Here is a 21,786-nt window from a genome sequence, read left to right as displayed (position 1 = left end):
CCTCAATGGTGCAATATCCCTGAGATACGTGGAGTGGCACGTCTAAGTCCAGCGAGTGTGGTCGGCCGAGGTGGCACCATACTGAGTGTCAATAGTGACACTATTGGCAGTTCCCCAGGGCACTTTGGGTCAAACCCTCCTAATGCACATGAAGCGACACGTAAACGTTCGCTGGATAAGGAAGTTGAGTTACCTAACTCCTTGCCGGATGTCAAATTAGACCCATGTCTTGTATAAAACCAATACAGGCTGGAAAAGCCGGGGACGTGATTGTCCCGGCCTCTAAGAGGCGTATTGTCTCCACTCCAAGACAGGATGGACACGAAGCGTTTATACCCTCACAAAGTGATACGAGTGAGCAAGTAGATACGCTTGTAAATGGCGTAACCTGTAACATTGAGGGGAAGTTAGTCTTGCGGCAATCCCTTCGTTACATGCTCTTTTAGAGCTAGACGAAATGTCTATTGATGAGTGCGGTCGAGCCTTAAAAGCTGGTGACTTATCTGAAATGGTTGTCATTCGACCTATGGTTGAGTTAAACTCAGCGTCACTTCTAGACGAAGCTGTGCTGGTTGACACAAAAGCTGCACTTAGTATGTGAAATGGGGCATCGATCCTTAAAGATCCAACGGATCCCTTTTATTCCTTGATTAAGGAATTCCAAGATGTGGTATGTAATAACCCACCATCTGTTTTACCTCCGGATGGAGGTGTTCGTGATGAAATTGACTTGGTTCCGGGAACCAAATACTGTGTCACAAGACAATGGCCTTTACCAAAGGAGCAGTGTGACGTCATTGACGATTTCTTCCGTGCTAAGTACGAGGCTGGATTGGTACGAGAGAGCAAATCGCCTCATTCGACACCGACATTTTGTGTCAAGAAGCCAATTGGTGAATGGCGCATTGTACATGCTTATAACAGGCTCGATGCTGTCACTATACCAGCACAAACCCCCATTCCTACAAAGAATGTTCTTCAAAATAATATGGTGGGCAGTACAATGTACAGTGCATTGGACTTATTTGATGGTTACAACCAATTGCTCAAGCGAGCTAGCGATATCCCGCTTACAGCGGTTAGCACGCCAAGCGGCATGTTATGGGAGTGGATGGTTACGCCACAAGGGCTTTCCAACGCCCCGGCAACATTTAATCGTCTAGTGAAACACTGTTTCGCCCTCATCGAGGTTATGCACTGACTTATTTCGATCACATTTTTGTCCATAGTCGTGCGGAGCAGGGTCGGTCGGATATGGAAAACCATTTAGACCATCTGCGAGCAGTGCTCGAGTGCATGCGCACAAACAAATTGTATGCCAATGCATCTAAATGCATTTTTGGCGCAGACGAAATTCCTTTTTTAGGATGCTTCATTGGAAAGCGAGGCCTTAGAGCGGACCCCGCTAAGGGAAAAGCCATAATAGATTGGCCGATTCCTAAAAACCAAAAGGATTTGCGTAAGTGGTTGGGTCTCGCCAATTTTTTACACAAAAGAAAGCGAAAATTACGCTGATATGGCGAGGCCATTATCTAATCTCCTTAAAAAGGATACAGAATGGTGCTGGATTAGCACCGAAAATAATGCTTTTCGAGCAGTTAAGGATAGTCTTATCCATGCCCCGCATCTGGCACTGCCAAACCCAAATTGGCCTTTCAGTGTCGTCTGTGACGCATCAGATTTTGCCATTGGCAGTGCTCTGTTACAAACAGATGTTGATGAGCACGAACATGTTATTGCGTTCGAGTCTAGACAGCTTCAAGCTGCGGAAAGAACTACCCAGTTCACGACAAAGAGTTACTTGCTATGAAGTATGCTCTCGTCAAATTCAGAGTTCATCTGCTCGGCTCTAAGCCATTTATGATTTACAGAGCACGCGTCATTCCGCACGGCGACTAAGTCGCCCCATCTCTCACAGAGAATGGCCCGATGGCTATCCTTTTTTGCGGAACACAACTTCGAGGTGAAGTATAAACCCGGCAAGAAAATGCTTTGGCCGATGCGTTATCACGCAGGCCGGATTATGAGCTTTCTCGTTAAACGACTATCTCGTCACCTATTCCTGATAAATTCCGTTCGGCTTACGCCAAGGATGAACAGTGTGTAGCTCTGCTACGAGCTTTAATGAACTCGGATTTAGGTATTAAATTATTGGCACGTTTGCGTACAATGTTACATCGATTTTCTATCGATAACAACCTGTTGCTTTATTGCACAGACATCGCGGACCCTCCGCGTGTCGTTGTTCCTCATGATGAGGATTTGAAGTACCGAATCCTCTATAAGGCACACGATACTGTCCTTGGTGGTCATCTCGGTAGAGAAAAGACCTACGGCTCCATAAGCCAGAATTACTGGTGGCCCAAACTTTATAAATGGGTCAGCACATATGTTCGCACATGCGAAACGTGCCAACGGGTTAAACCCTCGGCACATGCTGCTGCGCCACTGGCGAGTCTTCCCGTCCCCATAGGTTGCTGGGAGTCCATTAGTATGGATTTTGTTTTTGGCTACCGAAAGATTCAGCCGGTAGCTCCGGTATAGTGGTCTTTGCTGACCGTTTAAGCAAAAATGGCTCACTTAGCGGCCGTGCCGGATTCCATTGATGGGGAGGGTACTGCTAAGAGCTGTTTATCGATCGCGTGTTTGGACAACATGGTTTGCCAGTGGCAATTGTCTCTGACCGGAATCCCCGTTTCACGGGTAAATTCCGGAAATCAATTTTCCGAGTGCTTGGCACCAGATTGGATATGTCCACTGCGGACCTGGAATTGTTTCGTTAAGGAATAGAATGGTCAAACTGAACGTGTCAATCGCGTCATTGAAGACGTTTTACGCAGTGTGTGGGCTCAGACACCAAAGCGCTGGAGCTCAACGCTCCCAGTGGTGGAGTTTGCGTTAAATAACGCGGTTCATGCCTCTACAGGCTATAATAAAGGGCTTGGTGGGGGAGAATTGGCCAATAGGCTTGCTGATATCAGCCCTGTTACCGTTCGGAAACAAGTAAGCGAGATTCTCGCGACGCGATTCAGGGTCTTAAGACATGTAAGCGATACGATGGCTGATAGTCAAGACAAACAAAAAGAACTAGCAGATGCCAAAAGCAGAAGCTGTATTAATTCTTATATGGTCCAAGACCTAAAGACCAAGTTTTACTAAACGCTAAAAACCTACCTACCAATTTGGTTTCCGCGGTCTTCAAGACCAAATTGCGCCCGCGCTTTATTGGACCATTTAAGGTCGTGGCCAAGAAGGGCCTAGCTTATACGCTAAACCTCAGCAAGCTGCGTACACAACCAGTGTTTTACGTTGGCTTGCTTAAGCCATATCGGGACCCTTCCACGTGGACTTGAAGGCGCTTGCGCCGACACAGGCGGTCGTACCGCAGATTGTTGCATCCTCACAAGGATATCCAACTGGCCCTCTAAACGAGGCTGTTGACACTCCAGCGTCGAAATCTGGTCCCGAACCGCCCCAAAAGAGCTCTCAACCCGAGCAAGGACCTCACGAAGAATTTGCACCTCGTGCCGTTGAGCATCAAATGCTTACGCCGAAAGTTCGGCCCCCTCTCGCGCTGCTTGATGCGCGGGGGAACCTTCATGCGGAGAAACTTGTAAAGCGATGTCGTCGTGAGGGTCAATACCAGTATCTGGTGAAGTGGCTAGGGTAACCCTCTTCTGTAAACTCTTGTGAGTTCGAGGTACCTCTTCGGCAAGATTGCCCGTACGCCGTTGACGTTTTTGAGCGCCAAGATCACGGTCAACTCGCGTCAAACGACGCTTCCCACCACTAAACGTGAGATTAGGTGGAGCTAAAGCCTCAGTGCGGCTTCGATCTTTGGTTGTACGGTCAACCGAAGCACTGAAGTATCGGCTAGGCCTTTCTTCGTTTTGTGGCATAAATGCCGAACGTAACTGGCCTTTGGCCTTGAGCTTAGCGAAGTCGAAGCGAAGCTTCCGTTCCAAACGAACACCATCTCTATCCGCAGACTCTCTGATATTCCAGATATTACGAAGTTTGCGGGCCCGGTAAACCCAGTTCTCAAATGAGACTTCGTTTTCAGTCCTTGTTTCGTTTGTAAACAAAACGATCGGAATTTCCCTCATGGAGGTCACCGAAGCCCCACGGGCTTGATCACGTTAACGCGTCAGATACTGTCTTCGCGTCATTACCTTTGGCGTAAGGGATTGCTCATGAAGAGCGTCGCGGGCAGCGATCTCCTCCGGCGTCCTCGCCCGGTCACCAGAGATCAGATGGCCAAGCTATGACCCGCTATCCCTTTGAGACGCTCGTCAGCACTAAGCGGAGTGAATCTATATTCACTATGAGCTTTAGCTTTCGCTATCTCGGCTGCTCGACGACGAGCTCTTTCCTCTATGAGGATTATCTGCTCTTGCTCTTCATCAAGCGGATTGGTAATGATGTTGGACTCAGGGTCCCTTGTCCTGCTCAATGCAGTCAAGACATCAGCGGCACCAAGTTCTGGGAACGGATTCGGGGCCCGCCGACGTTCATCCGGAGGAGAAGGCGTGAGCGAACACCGCTCTTGTCCTCCTCCTCTGATTGAGAGTGACTTTTAAGGTCCACCATTCCATCATCGTCGAGGAAGGTGATCAGAATCTGTGACTCACGCTTGATTGTCATTAGACAAAGGAAAGAAAAAAACACAACCGAACGGTAAGCTGTTTAGGTTCCAATCTTAAAGAGGAAATGAAGCGAATGTTGTCACTCGGTGTCAACAGTCTGATGGGGGAGGGTGTAATGGGGCACACATCGGTTGGAGAACCGTTGTTGTGGTACATTGACTTTACGGGTAAAATACCTTTTATCTAATTTTAAAATAGTTAGTTACTTAAATCCCATTTATTATGGGTAACAAATGACATCAGAATCTACGACAAACGTTCCTTTGTGTAGAAGCAGGTACAGATAGCACGCAGAGGCAAGCAATTTTTTCTATCTTGGCCAAGCGTGAGAAAAAGCCTTTTTTCACCCGAGTTTTAAGTAAAAAAGTGACTTTTTGTAGCGAAGCTACCTCGCTCCTAAAGTCAGAGGAAGACTTTGAGACTCAGGGAGTCACTTAGTTCTATTGAACTAATGGGTCTAGCAAATCAGGGAGTCGTACAAGCTATTAAAGCTTAAGGATTTCTAGTTCAAGGGATTCAGGTAAAAAACATGTTATTTTGCTTTTATTGAAAAATTGGGGAGATTGATACCTGTAGCTGTCCGTAGGGGTTGTAAGACGACGTGGTGCACATGAACTTTCAAAGCGTGCTTTTATCATTAGGGATAAAAGTATGAGGTTTTATAGACGCTCGAGGTTTTATGTCGCCTCAGGGAGAGTGTCTGAGCTTTGCATTTGCTGACGCTCTTCAGTCAGAAGAAGACGCAAAACTGAGGACCGACGCTGGAATTTGAATTGCGAGACGAAAAAAGTACCAATTGCGAGCGCTGTGCATTCAAGGAATAGAATGAGTCGTGAAGAACGCAAGATGGCACAGATTGTCGCCACTATCGAGCGCATGGAGCAGGAGACGCGCGCGTCGGAGGATGACTCGAGTCGGACACAGGAAGCGCCATATTCGGCGAAACAAGGCTTACGTGGCAAGAAAGGCAAAAAGGGAAAATTGCTTGGTGGGAAGGTGAAGGCTGGCAAGAAGACAAAAGCGGCAGCAGTTGTAGCGGGTGCAAGGACTCAATTCGAGTGCAAAATGACACCCCAAAAGCGCTGGATTCAGCTGTGGAGCGCCCAGATGGAACACGCGAGCAATTTATTGGAGGCCCCTTGCGATGCTAGGAAAGCGCGCTCGCATTCTGCAGCTGTGGCTGAGTCATCAGGCGTATCAGTGGATAACGCGACCGTCTGTGCATCCCCAGCGCGCACAAGTCTTGTTGAGCCAGAGGTGGGAATACTGAAGTCATTCGATAAGACTAATGCTATGCCGTCAGTGGGACAGATTCCCGTTACTATGAGGTTGGGCGAATATGAGCCCCCATTTTCGGAGTGTGTGCGTAAGGTGAGCAAATTACAACAACCATCAGAGAATCGAGAAGCAGAAGTTCCTCAGGCAAATCCTTCTACCAAATCCGTCACGTTTTCAAAAGAATTGATCGCGCCGAAAGCACTTTGCGCGACAGTTACGTCATCTTCGGAGCTGCGTGTAAAGACTCCAAAGATCATCGAGTTGTCACATTTGTCTCCTCCTGTGGAGCGAAGTAGCCCCACCATCACATCATCAATTAGCCCGTCGGCCAAGGTTAAAGACAGCGGTCTACAGAACAGCAATACAGCGTCCGCTGCTGCCACAGCGGCCAAGTTTTCTCCTACCATTTCCGAACACGAGAGGTTTGTGACAACGAAGAAGGACTTTTCCAGATTAACTCCGTTACTCCGACTGGAAGAGAACAGTAGCAGCAGAAGTGTAGACAGAGGTAGTGAGAGCGATCGAATGAGTTCGTCGGGCGGCACTGATCTCGTTAGGAAGCGCGGCCTGGAGCGCGTTGAATCGTCGATGTCTGAAGACGCGAAAAGGCGAGCTGAGCGAAGGAGGAAGCGAAAGTCGAACTGGGATGTAGGTGACCCCCGAAAGGGAGGGAACCCTATTGCTGACCCTCCTCTGAGCGCCGCCGCGGCGGCAGCTAATCAGCAGTCTTTTGCCAAGTACCCATCCAGTCGGCCATCCTGGCGACCTCCTTTAAGCACGCTGGATATAAAGCCTTCTCTTCAATGTCCGCAGCGCTCGTCAACTTCTCACATTAATACATCAAGTACAACCAGTCGAAAAAGCTCTTTCCACTCGCTGTCTCAAGATCGTTCTAGGAGCACTGGACGCTTATCTGTGCGGCACAGCAGTAGCGTCAATCCAAGTGATACTCAAAGTTCTGGATGCGAAGGCAGAAATATCTACGACACGCGACTAATGTGTAGGAAGTGAAACTCAGACTCGGAGTTCGTGTGTCGTACATGTATTAAGGTTAGCTGTACATTTGACAAACTTTGCATAAATGGCTGCGAATGTCTCTTTTTAGTTTGACGAAGTCATCGGAAACTCAAGTTTGGCGCAAGATGGTTCTTAGACTTCATAAGAGCTCAAGGCTGCTTACGCAGGTGGGCTTAGATTTAAGCTGTGGCGCTTGGCGGCGCTAGGTGAGCCATTACAGGCGGCCAGGACCGTGTATTCACCGCACGACCGCGGGGCGATGCGAAGACTTTGTTTATTAACGCACGATAATACCATAATTTTCGTCGCTAGCGATTGGGTTGAAGTACACATGATCGAACTTTCCGAGCTAATGTCATTATCTATGGAAAACGCGCAGATGCCCATACGTAGCATAGGTGATTGTGACTCTGATCGAAGCCGGAATATAATTTCGTGCTGTTAACTTTTGAAGGCATCCAAATTTTACTGTTGATCAAGACCGAGCGACAAGAGCATCCTTTTCGTGTTTTTTTGGGGTCCTGGACAGAGGTAATAGCCAGTGCGACTGTTGTCGATCTGCTAATGCTCGCTATCTCGCGCGCGTCGTAATGTTTGGCGCAGCAACACAGAACCTCTACTGCATCATGATGGCGAATAACAACACGGAAATTATGATAATATTTTTTTTTGCTAGAAGCTAAGCGACGTAAACGAAGTTAACCTCCGACACATGCTGCAGCGGCTGTCAAAGCATGTGTTCGTGTAGGTACAATGCGCACACTTCCAAGAACTTCGTTGTTGCCTTTGACGTGTCAGCATCTTGGTAGGCTCCGAGAGCCGTGCACTTACTTGCTTCAAATCTCGGCTGCGGGTGTGTAATGCAATGGGGGATACGGTCGTACCGAGCGTAAGCTGACGTAGCGTCTTTCGTCCTTTGATAGCTTGCCTCCGTCGCACTTTAATTGGAGTGGGGCTGTGCGACGCACTGCGAAGAAAGTATTTTCGATGCGGCTGACTAATCTCTAGATGCTTTCGAACACGCGGTGGCGAGAGGCCACTACTCGTAGAATGCACGCCATGTAGACTCTGTCCCGCGTGACTAGACGTGGCTCGTGTGGAGCTAAAAAAAGTATCCAACTTCGGCTGCGACTCATTTACAGCGTTTAAAGCCGATCGAGTAACCGGTCGGTGGCGAGCACGGCTGGTTACAATCGAATCTGTAGCCATCTTCGGTTCTGGTAGCGACGATGCCGAGGATACTGTTGAGGATACTGGCGAGAAGGCCGACGACGCTGGGGGCGAGGAAAACGACGCGGTAAACTCCAAGTCATTCTGCAGAAATTCAATGGTCTGCTCCAGCGCGCGCTGCTCCGCTTCGTGTACTTGATATTGATGCTCGCGAAGCTGCTGATCATAAAAAGCTTTAAGCGCTCCAGTGCTTTCATTGTGCGTATCGAGGCGATTTTCGCTGCTGCTGTGCAGTCGTGGAGCGTTTTCATCAAAGAAATCCACCAACGGCTCTCTGTCGTCGACCATATCACCCAGAAATGGACACTCGGACTGAATGGCATTCCACATAACCTCGTCCACTTTGTATTGCTTCGTACGCGCAAATCCGACTACGCGACGGCGACAGAAGCCGCAATTGACACTTGTTAGCTCTAGTGCACGTTCAAAGCACTCCATACTGTTAAATAAAACGAATTAGGGACCCCTGTCGTGAAAAAGAGGAAACTATTTGCTTTACCATAGGTAGCGATGACAACACGGCAATTGGATGGGATGGCGCAGCACATCCAGACAAAGAGGACATTGAAAGCGAATAGGGATAGATAAAGATGCCAGAGGAGGCGCCGGCAGCGCCGTTGGGGTCGTTGACGCCCTCGACCGCGTGAGTGCCATATTACGCGGTTGCCCTTGCGGAATATTTCGTTACCGCCAAAACTGGGAGCACAATAAAATCAACGAACAAGAGCTTATAGTATACAAGGGAAGTTCTACATATGGAGGTATTCGAACTTTAATGAGCGTAAATAGCAGTTTATACAGGGTGAACAGGGTGTGAACATGGCGAATTCATTGTTTGGCTGACGACGGAAATGCTCCGCGTGCTGCGTCTACGACGCGCCTCGTCAACGGCCTTATCGTATCGCGGGATATCGGCACTTATTTCGTCGTCTTCCTCTCGCCCTACTAGAATGCTACTTCCAGTGCGCTGGGCGTCGCTACAGACTTTGCGTCGCAATCGATCCTATTCCTCTAGTGTGGAGCATCGAGTTGCCACTGCAGTCGATGGATTAACAGATGCAAATCGCGAGAATGTAGTATTGCTTCTGAAGGATCGATGCAATGCGCTGTACCAGAACAATGAAGCTTACGTGCCGCCGACCGAAGCGCTATCGCTCTGGCTGCGCGACTTGCAGATGCTCCATCGTCAGTACGAGCCGTCCCAGCTTGTCGATGAAGTGACGCAGGCTTACGAAAGTGGTGTAGCAATTGCCTCGAAGCAGCGGCAATTCGAGCTTGCGAAGGAACTGACGCTGCAGATGCAGCAGATGGGTCTCCGCCCTACTGAACGAATTCACCAGTATCTGATTCGCAATGTCGCGCTAAAGCTCATTAGCCGTCCCAAGCACACTTCGCTAGAAGACCTGCGCGAATTGTTAAATGGCGTGAACGACGATGCGTGGGACCGCGAGATCATGAGCATTCTAGAACGTGAAGAGCGCCCGCTGCAGCTGAAGACTGACAAGGAATTTGCGCTCCACCATCGTCGACTAATCGCCGGTGTTGAGAGCCAACTTGACGAATGCGAGCATTTGCTTGGGACGCACAATGCGCAGCATCTGAAAGCGCAACGATCGACAGCACTATATAATGAAGCGCTGCGTGTGTATGCGGATAACGGCGTCAAGCTCTCGCGAATGCTACAGCTCATGATCACGCGGGACGTGATTGTTGATGTCGAGACATATGAGGCACTTTTGCGGGGGGCACGATGGAATGAGATCCCAGCTACGTTGACTCAACTGCTGAATTCGAAGCTTGTGGAGCAGCTCCTGAAGTCTGGATGTGCTACTGCCAGTGGTCACATCCATCGGCTCTGGATTAATTCGATGAAAGCTATTGTGTACTCGAGTACCGAGCGCTTTAATTCGCTGTCGGCCAGCGTCTTTAAAAATGACGTGGACCAGTTGCGAAAGGTTTATTTCTATGTTGATAAACAGCTTTCCAGCGCTTTTTCAAAGTTTGAGTATGCTACAACTGCGCAGTACGATGACGTCTATACGATGCGTATTAAGGCCGCGGCAGCATGTGGTCTTGTGGCACCAGTTAAGAAGTTGATTGATGAGTACATGGCGTGTGCTCCTTTGACAGCGGAGCGTGCTCAGCCTTTGCTGAGGAAGGAGCCATTTCTGGCGGCATTAGAGATTTTCCCATGGTCACTAGTCGATGTGCTAATGCTCTCACGGGAGTTTGCTTTGGCTCGCGCTGACAGCCGTGACGTTGCAATGTCCCCACGGGTGGTGGAAATGCAATTGATGTACGAGCGTGTGATGCGTAATTTAAACGAGGCGCAGAAAGCCGTTGATGGAATCCAAACCAGGATCAAATCGCAAGATTTGGCACTACATGAAGACGAGCTGCGTCGACTGCAAGCACAGAATAGCAGAGCTTGTCAGATAGTTGACGAAGAATCAAGAATTGCGACGACTATCGAGCGTCGACTGAATACTGTGCGCGTTTTAAAGGCGAACCAATTTTTAATCGGAGAGCATTTGCAGCGTGCGGACGAAACAGTGGAGTTCATTTTAGTTAAGCTAAACGACGCGGGGTTTGATGTAGATAATGATCTCGATGTGGCGATTAAGTTGATGGAGCAATTTATGAAGTGTGCGCGGCATCTAGATAAGCGGCTGACACAGCGCCAAAAGCACGCGAGTCTTCACATGATGCATCGCGTGTTTAAGCAAGTGAATTTGGTCTCTAAAGCAGCGCGGTCGGGTGGCTTTGATGTCGAGGATACGGCAACTCGCGACAAATTGGTAAAGTTTTTTGAGCATGCTGTGTGTGCTGCTGTGCGATTTTGGTGCCAAGAAGAGACGAATGCTCTCATACGTCAGCAGCAGCGGTTGTTAGGTATGCGGCATTTAACTGCTCGCGAGTACGATCAGCTTATCTTTCAACGCGTCACAAGCCTGGACGTCCAAGGAGCGTACTCGCTGTTGCAAGAAATGCATTTCGCAGGCATGAAGCCGTCACAAGAAGCCATTCATCGCATTGCCCTTGGATTGCTGCATGAAAGAAATGGGTCATCGAAAAGCGCATCTTACTCTGCCAATAGATCTGGTCACGAAGGGGTCGATAAAATACAGTGTGAGAATGAAGCTGAAGAAGAATGTAGCAGTAAAGAAGCTTTAAAAGAAGCTGCTGACGAAAACAGCGAAGTCTTGGAAGAAGCTGATGAAGAAAAAAGCGGTCACGAGACCATGGAAATTGCAATCGAGGCAACACTAGACTCGGAGCTGTCTGAACTGCTGAACACGTCGGATCGTGATGCTATCGAGCAGGAGCTCGGATTAAGTGACGTCTTGAAGCTGGATGGGGACGATCGGACGAGCAGCACTGCCAATGCAGCAGCACGACAGAGTTTGCTTCTAGGCTCGGATGCACCTGTCAGTATCGAGGACCTCATTAGCTTCTTGCAAGACTGGTACAATCTGTACAATGTCAAGCCGTTCGGTAAGACAGTTGTGCCCGTGCTGGCTCAGCTTCTAGAGGCCAATAATTACGCAGAGCTCCGTCGACTGCTGCAAATCTTAGAATCCATGAAGGGCGGTTTGACCCCGGCTACACATCTGTGGCTTGAAAAGCGACTGAAGCGAGGTGGCAAGACGCTAGATGACTTAAGAATAGTAAAAAAATGAATAAATGTCGCGCTCCTGCAAAACATGTTATATTATCTGCCAAGCACGTGTTACTATTCGACGATGTAGGTCTTGAAAATTGATCGCTTCACACCAGGAGAAGTGACCGGGTTTCCTCCATAAGGTTACATTTCAATCTGGTCAAGCGATTCCGATAAGTACGCACCTAGCGTCTCCACCTACTTAAGCATGTCTCGTAAAGCTGTGATAAGCCCGTTTTGATAACTTGTCATTTTTTACCTTGACTTTAAGAAGACCAGCCGGCAAATCGATGTTCGAGTAAGCACACAGCAAGAAGCTTTTGCCTGCCTCAGTCATTGCTAGACGTCCACGCTGCACATTAATTGAATAGTAGATGTGTTACACGAGCGAGTATCGGGCCAAGATTTGAGCAAAAATCGTCTTGCCTCGAGCTCGACAAGCATGGTACGGAGGTCTCCCGTGAGTTTAACCTCTTTTCCAGCGTGAACGTACTCACCCCAAGTGTGGGAAGCGATGGCAGCTACTACTTTGTAGTCAACAGCCTCCTCATTCCCCACGGCGCCAACAAGCGCACCTTCCAGCGTCACCAACCTGCAAGAATTGGATGATGTTAGTATGACGAATACACAGGTTAATGTTTTCAAATTAAATGTGCTAAGAACTCCAGCTTGAAGTCTTAGGTAATAAAAAGAATACAAGTCATGCACAGATAGAACATACATGCTGGCAGTTATTCCTTCGCCCATAATTTGGCTAAGAATATCGGGCAGCACCCTGGCACGCAACATGCTCGTGTTTGGGAAGGTTGGTTTTAAGGAAATTATTGTAAAGGGTGCGGCTATTGCCACAGACGTTTTGACTATTGCCACAGACGTTTGGACTATTGCCACAGACAAAAACCTCACGTGAGATGAGTTCCTCAGAGAATTTAAAGAAAAACAGGCTATAGTTGCCCTAATGTTACACAGTCACCGTTAAGTACACTTGGTGTGCTTATGGGGTGGTCAATAACTAAATTTAAGTAGTCACACCCACCACTTGGGTGTATTTCACATTTGTGACCAACCCCTGTGTATGTGATGCACATAGGTGCATTCACATTAGGAGGGGTGACGCCCAGCGTCATCAGTGATGACGGCTAGCGTCTTCCGTTACGCGAGGTATCTAGAAAGATACGCTTGGAATACATATTCGTGTTATCTGCAGAGATGACATTTTTGATTGATAAAAATAGGGATTTATATTTAATGCGATCAAATAAAAGTTAGTGTATAAACTTCTTTCTACTTAGTAAGTGCGCATGAGGACTCGGATTACCGCTCCCGTGACGACACTTTACTAGAGTTCTTAGTGCGTTGAATGAGGTCGCTAAGGCGCTCACCACAACTACCTCACTACATGCAAGAGAAGCTGGTTTAACCGCTTTCTCGCTGTGCTAGGGTGTGTGTCTAAGTAGCGCATGGCCGCATTACGACGTGCCACCTACACTTGGTAGCACTTGAAATCCTCCACACGACCCGCATCTCTGCGTGTGTACGTGAGGATGAGCCTCAATATTGATTGGGCTCATTTTTCCCACCTCTCCGAACATCATCGGGAGGTGTAAGGCATATGGCGCAGGGACTTGATGAACAAGCCCTAGCCAGGCTCCTGGGTAGTCCTCCTGATCAACATGTTGCTCAGTTGGAGCAGTTTGAGGCACTTGTGCTCGGACAGCGGAAAGCCGCGTACGAGGCACAGAGCCATGCTGCGGCGGAGTCCGTCACTCAGACTCCGGATGAGCTGAGGCATGAGCAGGCTTGGAGCGAGGCTCTCGACAGGACTGTTGAAATGCTCTCTGCCCGGCCGCATCAGCCGATGCCCATTTGGATGGACCCGTCCAAGTTCGATGGATGCAGGCACACAATTGTCCACTGGATGTTAGCCGTGTAGCAATGCGGTGTCGCGCAGCTCATTGAAGACGACAGCAAGGTGGTGTAGTACTCCATGTTGCATCTTAGCGGTGAGGCCTCGGAGTGGGCTTACTCAAAATTTATGGCGGACAGAATGGCGTTCCTTACATGAGCGATCTTTAAGACAAAGATTCGCGCCATGTACCAGCCGCCGAACAACGAAGTGCTGCCTCCGGCGCGATTCTTTGGCGCGCGACAGGCGAAGCGATCTGCAAGAATATGTGCAAAAGGTGCACTCGGTACCGGCGTCCATTACCGTAGGTCCGATTCCGGAGCACATTAAGGTGTCCACATTAATGAACTGACTTTGGCATGGCCCATCGCGACAGGCTCTTTTCAGAAAGGTGCCGTCGACGATGGAAGAGGAATCCAAATTAACTTCGTTGAGTAGCAATCCTACCACTGTGCCTTGGCGACAGCTTGGTATAAGCCGTCGTTCGATAGGTCAGATGCCACTCCCATGAAGTTGGGCAATGCAGACGTTGTCTGTTACAAATGCGGCAAGCAAGGCCACATGACGGCTCGCTGCTATGCCAGGGTCGCTGCTGCGGCGATGAAGCCCAGTGAGAGGACTTCCTTCCCAGAGGGCGATGGCAAGAACCAGCGTGTGAGACGTATGAGTTCTATATTGACCACTGAGGGGTCGGGAAAAGCAGGAGCGCTGTATGGGCGGGATGCCCTACTGACGCGGACTCGGAACCTACCCATAACTTCAGAGTTGTCGAACAAATGGGTACCATAGTCCCTGAGGTCTCGAAATTTCGGACCTCAACCCTGCTGGACTATAGCGCTCAAGTACGAAGAATGACCAGTTGATGACCCTCCTTCACCAGATACTGGTATTGACCCTCACGACGACACCGCTTTACAAGTTTCTCCACATAAAACTGAAGGTTCCCCGCGCATCAAGCAGCGCGAAAGGGGGCCGAAATTTCGACGTAAGCATATGATGCTTTACGGCACGAGGTGCAAATTTTTCGTGAGGTCCTTGCTCGGGTTGAGAGCTTTTTTGAGGCGATTTGGGACCGTTTTTCGACGCTGGAGCGTCAGCAGCCTCGCTTAGAGGGCCAGTTGGATATCCTTGTGAGGATGCAACAATCTGCGGCACGACCGCCTGTCTCGGCGCAAGAACCTTCCAGTCCACGTGGAAGGGTCCCGATATGACTTAAGCAAGCCAACGTAAAACACTGGGTGTGTACGCAGCTTGCTGGGGAGGTTTAGCGTGTAAGCTATGCCCTTCTTGGCCACGACCGTAAATGGTCCAACAATGCGCGGGCGCAAATTTGGTCTTATAGACCGCGGAAACCAAGTTGGTTAGGTGGGTTCTTAGCGTTTAGTGAAACTTGGTCTCCTACCATATATAGGGATTAATGCAGCTTCTGCCTTTAGCATCTGCTAGTTCTTTCTGTTTGTCTTGGCTATCAGCCATCGTGTCCCTTACATGTCTTAAGACACTGAATCGCGTCGCGAGAAACTTGCTTACTTGTTTTCGAACGGTAACAGGGCTGATATCAGCAAGCCTGTCGGACAATTTGTTCCCCACAAAGCCCTGAACCACTCAGTGGTATCGTTAATGGAACGCGCGGGTGGGTAAGACCGTTTACATAGAACGGAGTATAGCCTGTAGAGGCATGAACCGCGTTTTTAAACGCAAACTCCACTGCCGGGAGCATTGATCTCCAGCGCTTTGGTGTCTGAGCACACGCGCTGCGTAAAACGTCGTCAATGACGCGATTGACACGTTCAGTTTAACCCGGTCTACGGATGGCCCGAAGTGGACATATCCAATCTGATGCCAAGCACTCGAAAAATAGATTTCCGGAATTTACCCGGGAAACGGGGATCCCGATCAGAGACAATTGCCACTGGCAAACCATGTTGTCGAAACACGCGGTCGATGAACAGCTTAGTTGTACCCTCTCCATCAATGGAATCCAGCACGGCCGCTAAGTGAGCCGTTTTGCTTAAACGGCAACAAAGACCACTATACCGGAGTTACCGGCTGAATCTTTCGGTAGCCCAGAATCAAAATTGATACTAATGGACTCCCAGCAACCTATGGGGACGGGAAGACTCGCCAGTGGCGCAGCAGCCTGTGCCAAGGGTTTATACCGTTGGCACGTTTCGCGTGTGCGAACATAGGTGCTGATCCATTTCTAAAGTTTGGGCCACCAATAACTCTGGCTTATGAAGCCGTAGGTCTTTTCTCTACCGAGATGACCACCAAGGACAGTATCGTGTGCCTCATAGAGAATTCGGTACTTCAAATCCTCATCATGAGGAACAACGACACGCGGAGGGTCCGCGATGTCTGTGCAATAAAGCAACAGGTTGTTATCAATAGAAAATCGATGTAATATTTCACGCAAACGTGCCGGTAATTTAATACCTAAATCCGAATTCTTTAAAGCTCGTAGCAGAGCTACACACTGTTCATTCTTGGCGTAAGCCGAACGGATTTATTCAGGAATAGGTGACGAGATAGTCGTTAAATGAGAGAGCTCATAATCCGGCCTGCGTGATAACGCATCGGCCAAAGCATTTTGCTTGCCGGGTTTATACTTCACCTCGAAGTTGTATTCCGCAAAAAAGAATAGCCATCGGGCCATTCTCTGTGAGAGATGGGGCGACTTAGTCGCCGTGAGTAACGACGCGTGATCTGTATAAATCACAAACGGCTTAGAGCCGAGCAGATGAACTTTGAATTTGACGAGCGCATACTTCACAGCAAGTAACTCTTTGCCTGAACTGGGTAGTTCTTTTCCACAGCTTTAAGCTGTCTAGACTCGAACGCAATAACACGTTCGTGCCCATCAACATCTGTTTGTAACAGAGCACTGCCAATGGCAAAATCTGATGCGTCACAGACGACACTGAAAGGCCAATTTGGGTTTGGCAGTGCCAGATGCGGGGCATGGATAAGACTATCCTTAACTGCTCGAAAAGCATTATTTTCGGTGCTAGTCCAGCACCAATCTGTATCTTTTTTAAGGAGATTAGATAACGGCCTAGCCATATCAGCGTAATTTTCGCTATATTTGTGTAAATAATGGGCGAGACCCAACCACTTACGCAAATCCTTTTAGTTTTCAGGAACCGGCCAATCTACTATGGCTTTTACCTTAGCGGATCCGCTCTAAGGTCTCGCTTTCCAATGAAGCATTCTAAAAAAGTAATTTCGTTTGCGCCAAAAATGCATTTAGATGCATTGGCATACAATTTGTTTGTACGCATGCACTCGAGCACTGCCCGGAAATGGTTTAATTGGTTTTCCATATTCGACCGACCCTGCTCCGCACGACTATGGACAAAAATGTGATCGAAATAAGTATGTGCATAACCTCGATGAGGGCGAAACAGTTGCGTCACTAGACGATTAAATGTTACCGGGGCGTTGGAAAGCCCTTGTGGCATATCCACTCCCATAACATGCCGCTTGGGGTGCTAACCGCTGTAAGCAGGATATCGCTAGCTCGCTTGACCAATTGGTTGTAACCATCAACTAAGTCCAATGCACTGTACACCCCACCATATTATTTTAAAGAACATCCTTTCTAGGAATGGGGGTTTGTGCTGGTATAGTGACAGCACTAAGCTTATTATAAGCATGTACAATGCGCCATTTACCATTTGGCTTTTTGACACAAAATGTCGGTGTCGAATGAGGAGATTTGCTCTTTCATACCATTCCAGCCTCGTGCTTAGAACGAAGAAATTGTCAATGACGTCACACTGCTCCTTTGGTAAAGGCTATTGCCTTGTGACACAATATTTGGTGCCCGGAACCAAGTCAATTTCATGACGAAAACCTCTATCCGGAAGTAAACAGATGGTGAATTATTACATACCACATCTTGGAACTCCTTAATCAAGAAATAAAAGGGACCCGTAGGATCTTAAAGGATCGATGACCCATTTCGCGCACTAAGTGCAGCTTTTGTGTCATCCAGGACAGCTTCGTCTAGAAGTGACGATAAGTCTTACTCAATTATAGGTCGAATGACCACCATTTCAGATAAGTCACCAGCTTTTGAGGCTCCACCGCATTCATCAATAGACATTTCGTCTAGCTTTATAAGAGCATGTTACGAGGGGATTGCCGCAAGGCTAACTTTCCACTCTATGTTACCGGTTACGCCATTTACAAGCGTATGTACTTGCTCACTCGTATCACTTTGTAAGGGCATAAACGCTTCGTGTCTAAAATGTCTTGGAGTGGAGACAATACGCCTCTTAGAGGTCGGTACATTCACGTCCCCCGGTTTTCCAGCCTGTATTGGTTCTATACAAGACATGGTGTCTAATTTGACACTCGGCAAAAAGTTAGGTAACTCAAGTTCCTTATCCAGCAAACGTTCACGTGTCGCTTCACGTGCATTAGGAGGGTTTGACCCAAAATGCCCTGGCGAACCGCTAATAGTGTCACTATTGACACTCAGTATGGTGCCACCTCGGCTGACCACACTCGGTGGGCTTAGACGTGCCACTCCACGTATCTCAGGGATATTGCACCCTTGAGGTCCTGGCGGACCGCCAACAGTGTCACTACTGACACTCAGTATGATGTAACCTCGGCCGACCATACCCGGTGGACTTAGACGTACCACTCCACGTATCTCAGGAATATTGAACCCTTGGTGATTCGGCCTTAGGCCAACAATGCTTTCAGCATTTAGTGAATCGTTATTATAACGAGTTTCACTCGACGGAGTACGTGCCGTTCCACTTATTTCTGCTGATGCGGGCTCAAAATTAATGTTCTTAACATAAGACTTTATAAACTCAGACACGCCAATGTCTAAAACACGGACACACTCATTCAATGATCCGTGCCAATAGCGCTTTTGTTGCCTAGCAAAGGTGGGTTCATGACTCTCCAAAACTTCGCTAGGAACATTGCGCGTGGCGCCTAAGATTTTAGACCTCCAACCGATCCATGACTCATGGTGTTTTAACCAGGCCATACCAAGGATCAGATCATATTGAATCCAAATCAAGGACGAGACAGCGTTCCATCCTGTCAAAGTGCAGAAACTTTATACTTAAGTTCAATTAAACTTTGGGAACAGTGACACGAGTCCCAGTAGTTAAGCGAACAGTGCTTGTATCACTTTTATGCGCTCTAAGCGCCTCAACGTAATGTTGACTTCCTTCAAGAAAAAGGCGTCGAGCATAATTGCAAGACGCTCCTGAGTCAATTAAAATTGACCACGGCTTATTAAAGCCCTTTACAGTCGCTTAAGCGACTAACAAGCTAGGCTTGTACTCACACCCCGTACCATTGCGCACCGAGCTAATTCGGGCTAGGATCTGGTCATTCTCACCTCCTGGAGGTTCAACAGAGCCTAGGTCTTCCCCAGTAGGGCGCCCCGCACCTACTGGGTATCGACGTTTTCCCGCATCGTACCAGATCTCTGGTATAAGTCGGAGTTTGAGCTCTTTCGAGATTTACGCGAATTTCGAAGAAGGCAGGCAGGGCGTACATGTTTCGTGCTTCCTCATATATAACTTCTACGGATGGTCTTATGCTGTTCCATAGCTTAAAGAGCCTCTTCTCCTTCCTCAACGAGGCTTAATTCTACAGGTTTCGCTCTATTAGACGGAACTTATGTGCTCGAAGAGCTTGTTCGGTAGACAGGCGTGCTAACGCGAGCAGACTTAAAGTCAAAATCGGCGCGTAGCGCAATGACAACTGCCTCTTCGAACGTAGCCGGATGAGATCGGAATAATTCCGTCCGGGCAACACCCTCATTGAGACCCCTTCTAAAGATGGTCACTACAATTGCTTCCTGCACCGTGTCTTGATGCATAGATGCAATGAGAGTTCTTAACTCCTAGACAAAGTCCCCTAGGGTATCTTTACCCTGTCGAGTCGCTAGGAGCCGTGCTCGCATGCGAAAAGCCTGATCAGGCGGTGCAAACATGCTCGTCATTTGCTGTTTCAGCGAATCCTATTAATGAAAAGCGTCGTTTGTGGGCGTGTTGCACGATAGTGCCCACTCCACGGCTCTATCTTCGAGGTACAGAGATATACCGAGTTGGCATAGATGCCGCAAGGGTGATCCTGAACCTGGCCGATCGGGGAGGATTCGTACGCATGAAGGTTTCAACCCTTGCATGCAAAACCTCTGGTCCCTGAATATACTGAACTTTACATATTCAAGCCCAAATAAAGTTTTGAGCTTGTCATACGCTATGCCCTGCGCTTCTATAAGTTTTGAGACCTCTTCCATTTCAGTGAAGGCTTAGTCTTATAAAGACTCAGAGATTGACTACTAGTGCTACCAGATGTAGCGGAGCTTCTTCGCTGCTAAAGATAGAGGAAGACTTTTAGACTTCAAGATCAAAAGGAAAACTCAGCATTTTTAATTTTAATTTAAATTCAAAACCTTACCGTAGCTAATTCAAAATAGATTTCGGCCGCCAGATATATATCTGGCGGCGACTACATTTGTTACCCATAATAAATGGAATTTAAGTAATTAATTATTTTAAAATAGAATAAAAGGGTATTTACCCATAAAGTAAATGTACCACAACAACGGTTCTCCAACCGATGTGTGCCCCATTACAATAAAGGTACCACAAAACGGTTCTCCAACCAATGTGTGCCTCATTACAGAGGCAGTCAAAAACACGTCGATTTGGGCGAGCGCGCGTGAACAGGCACAACCGCGTCTCCGATTGCGCATAAAATGCAACGTCAACATTTGATGATATTCCATATGTCTAACGTTAACTCCATTTTGTTCGGTATTGAGGTTTCGACCTCCAAGCGGTACGGAACCGTACATTCGACCAGCACCATTTGTTGGACACACTGCTGAGCTTTATAGGAACGTTATTTAAGTTGTATATGGCATAAGCGGCCACTATAGTAATTTGATAAGGCCTTTCGGTGCGCGTGCTGCTCTTCGAGTAACGCCAAATAGGCAGCCTCCGCATGTGTGATTAGCTGTACTCGAAAAGGCGGGACCAAGCCAGACCCATTCTTAGACCCGGCTTTGATATTGTCGATTACCAGATCAGGAGCAAGCCTGGTATGAGCGAGCGTTAAAATTTTACGCATACGCCAACTGCTGACGCTAACCTAAATGTAGTGATAGCGTAAACGACTTTCAGTAGACAGCGAAGGCCTAAATGATACCTGCATCTTCCTACGATGTTCCGCTGTAAATATATGCTGCAGCGAGTGTACGCTCGAAATTATGCTCGACCTCTAAAATTAAAATTGCGTGGGCTAAAATTTAAGCTTCATTGTAAGGGTGGTCGATTTGGCTATTTTCGCCTCGCGAACCAGACTCAAGATTTTTATTGATCTTCCTATCTGATGAATTTTAATTAAACGATAAATGCTCAGGACTCAATTCAGGCATCAGTAAACTGCAAGCGGGCACGTCGTAATGCGGCCACGCTCTACTTATACACACACCATAGCACAGCGAGGAGGCGGTTTAACCAGCTTCTTTTGCGTGCAGTGAGGTAGTTGCGGTGGGCGCGTTAGCGACTTCACCTAACGCACTAAGTACTTTGATTAAGTGTCTTCACGGGAGCGGTAATCCGGCTCGTGCTAAATAGTTCCGCTTACCATTTTTGGTAGGTGTGTGGACTTCTTAGATGGACTTTTGGGTAATCAAACCAAAGGAAGTTGGAGGCAATAACAGGTCTGGGATGCCCTTAGATGTTCTGGGCCGCACGCATGCTACGACGGGGTGTATCGTTACATAAAATTAACACTTATAAATAGTTTATTAATATATTATCTAAAAGGTAGAGAATATTTGGAGAATATTACTTACATAGTAATGTTCAGAAATCTTATCCATAAATAGGTATAGGCCATTATATCTATTTATCCACCACGACCTGATTGGCACGTTCTGTTTGGCCATTGATCTGAGGATGGTCTGCAGTCGACATGGGGAACTCGCCACCTAGCAGCCCAAGCACTTGTCGCCAAAACCCAGACGTAAATCATTGATCCCGGTCCAATACTATGGA

At 48.0% G+C, this 21,786-nt stretch overlaps 4 protein-coding genes across 4 annotated transcripts; 2 read left to right on the top strand and 2 right to left on the bottom strand.

Annotated features, from left to right (window-relative positions):
* Positions 1–5,403: 5,403 nt before the first annotated feature.
* CCR75_008948 (uncharacterized protein) lies at positions 5,404–8,963 on the bottom strand. The gene is made up of 2 exons (XM_067966995.1): positions 8,671–8,963; positions 5,404–8,610 (listed from the first exon to the last, which is right to left on the bottom strand). Exons 1-2 carry the CDS (start codon positions 8,823–8,825, stop codon positions 7,614–7,616), a joined length of 1,152 nt encoding a protein of 383 aa, XP_067820579.1. The 5' UTR covers positions 8,826–8,963; the 3' UTR covers positions 5,404–7,613.
* On the top strand, positions 5,472–6,935 carry CCR75_008949 (uncharacterized protein; the record flags this gene model as incomplete). Its single annotated transcript, XM_067966996.1, has 1 exon — positions 5,472–6,935. The coding sequence occupies one exon, from the start codon at positions 5,472–5,474 to the stop codon at positions 6,933–6,935; it is 1,464 nt and encodes a 487-aa protein (XP_067820580.1).
* Positions 8,964–9,022: 59 nt separating the features above from the next.
* Positions 9,023–11,851, top strand: CCR75_008950 (uncharacterized protein; the record flags this gene model as incomplete). The annotated part of the gene is made up of 1 exon (XM_067966997.1): positions 9,023–11,851. One exon carries the CDS (start codon positions 9,023–9,025, stop codon positions 11,849–11,851), a length of 2,829 nt encoding a protein of 942 aa, XP_067820791.1.
* Position 11,852: 1 nt separating this feature from the next.
* Positions 11,853–12,626, bottom strand: CCR75_008951 (uncharacterized protein). Its single transcript, XM_067966998.1, has 3 exons — positions 12,554–12,626; positions 12,092–12,424; positions 11,853–12,030 (listed from the first exon to the last, which is right to left on the bottom strand). Exons 1-2 carry the CDS (start codon positions 12,619–12,621, stop codon positions 12,172–12,174), a joined length of 321 nt encoding a protein of 106 aa, XP_067820790.1. The 5' UTR covers positions 12,622–12,626; the 3' UTR covers positions 11,853–12,030; positions 12,092–12,171.
* Positions 12,627–21,786: the final 9,160 nt, after the last annotated feature.

The sequence above is a fragment of the Bremia lactucae genome (genome assembly GCF_004359215.1).
Source record: "Bremia lactucae strain SF5 chromosome Unknown BlacSF5_NotPlaced_42_SHOA01000006.1_337800bp, whole genome shotgun sequence".
In the NCBI taxonomy this organism is placed as follows: Eukaryota; Oomycota; class Peronosporomycetes; order Peronosporales; family Peronosporaceae; genus Bremia; species Bremia lactucae.
The sequence above is the reverse complement of the archived record's forward strand: the minus strand, read 5'-3'. Positions and strand labels throughout refer to the sequence as shown.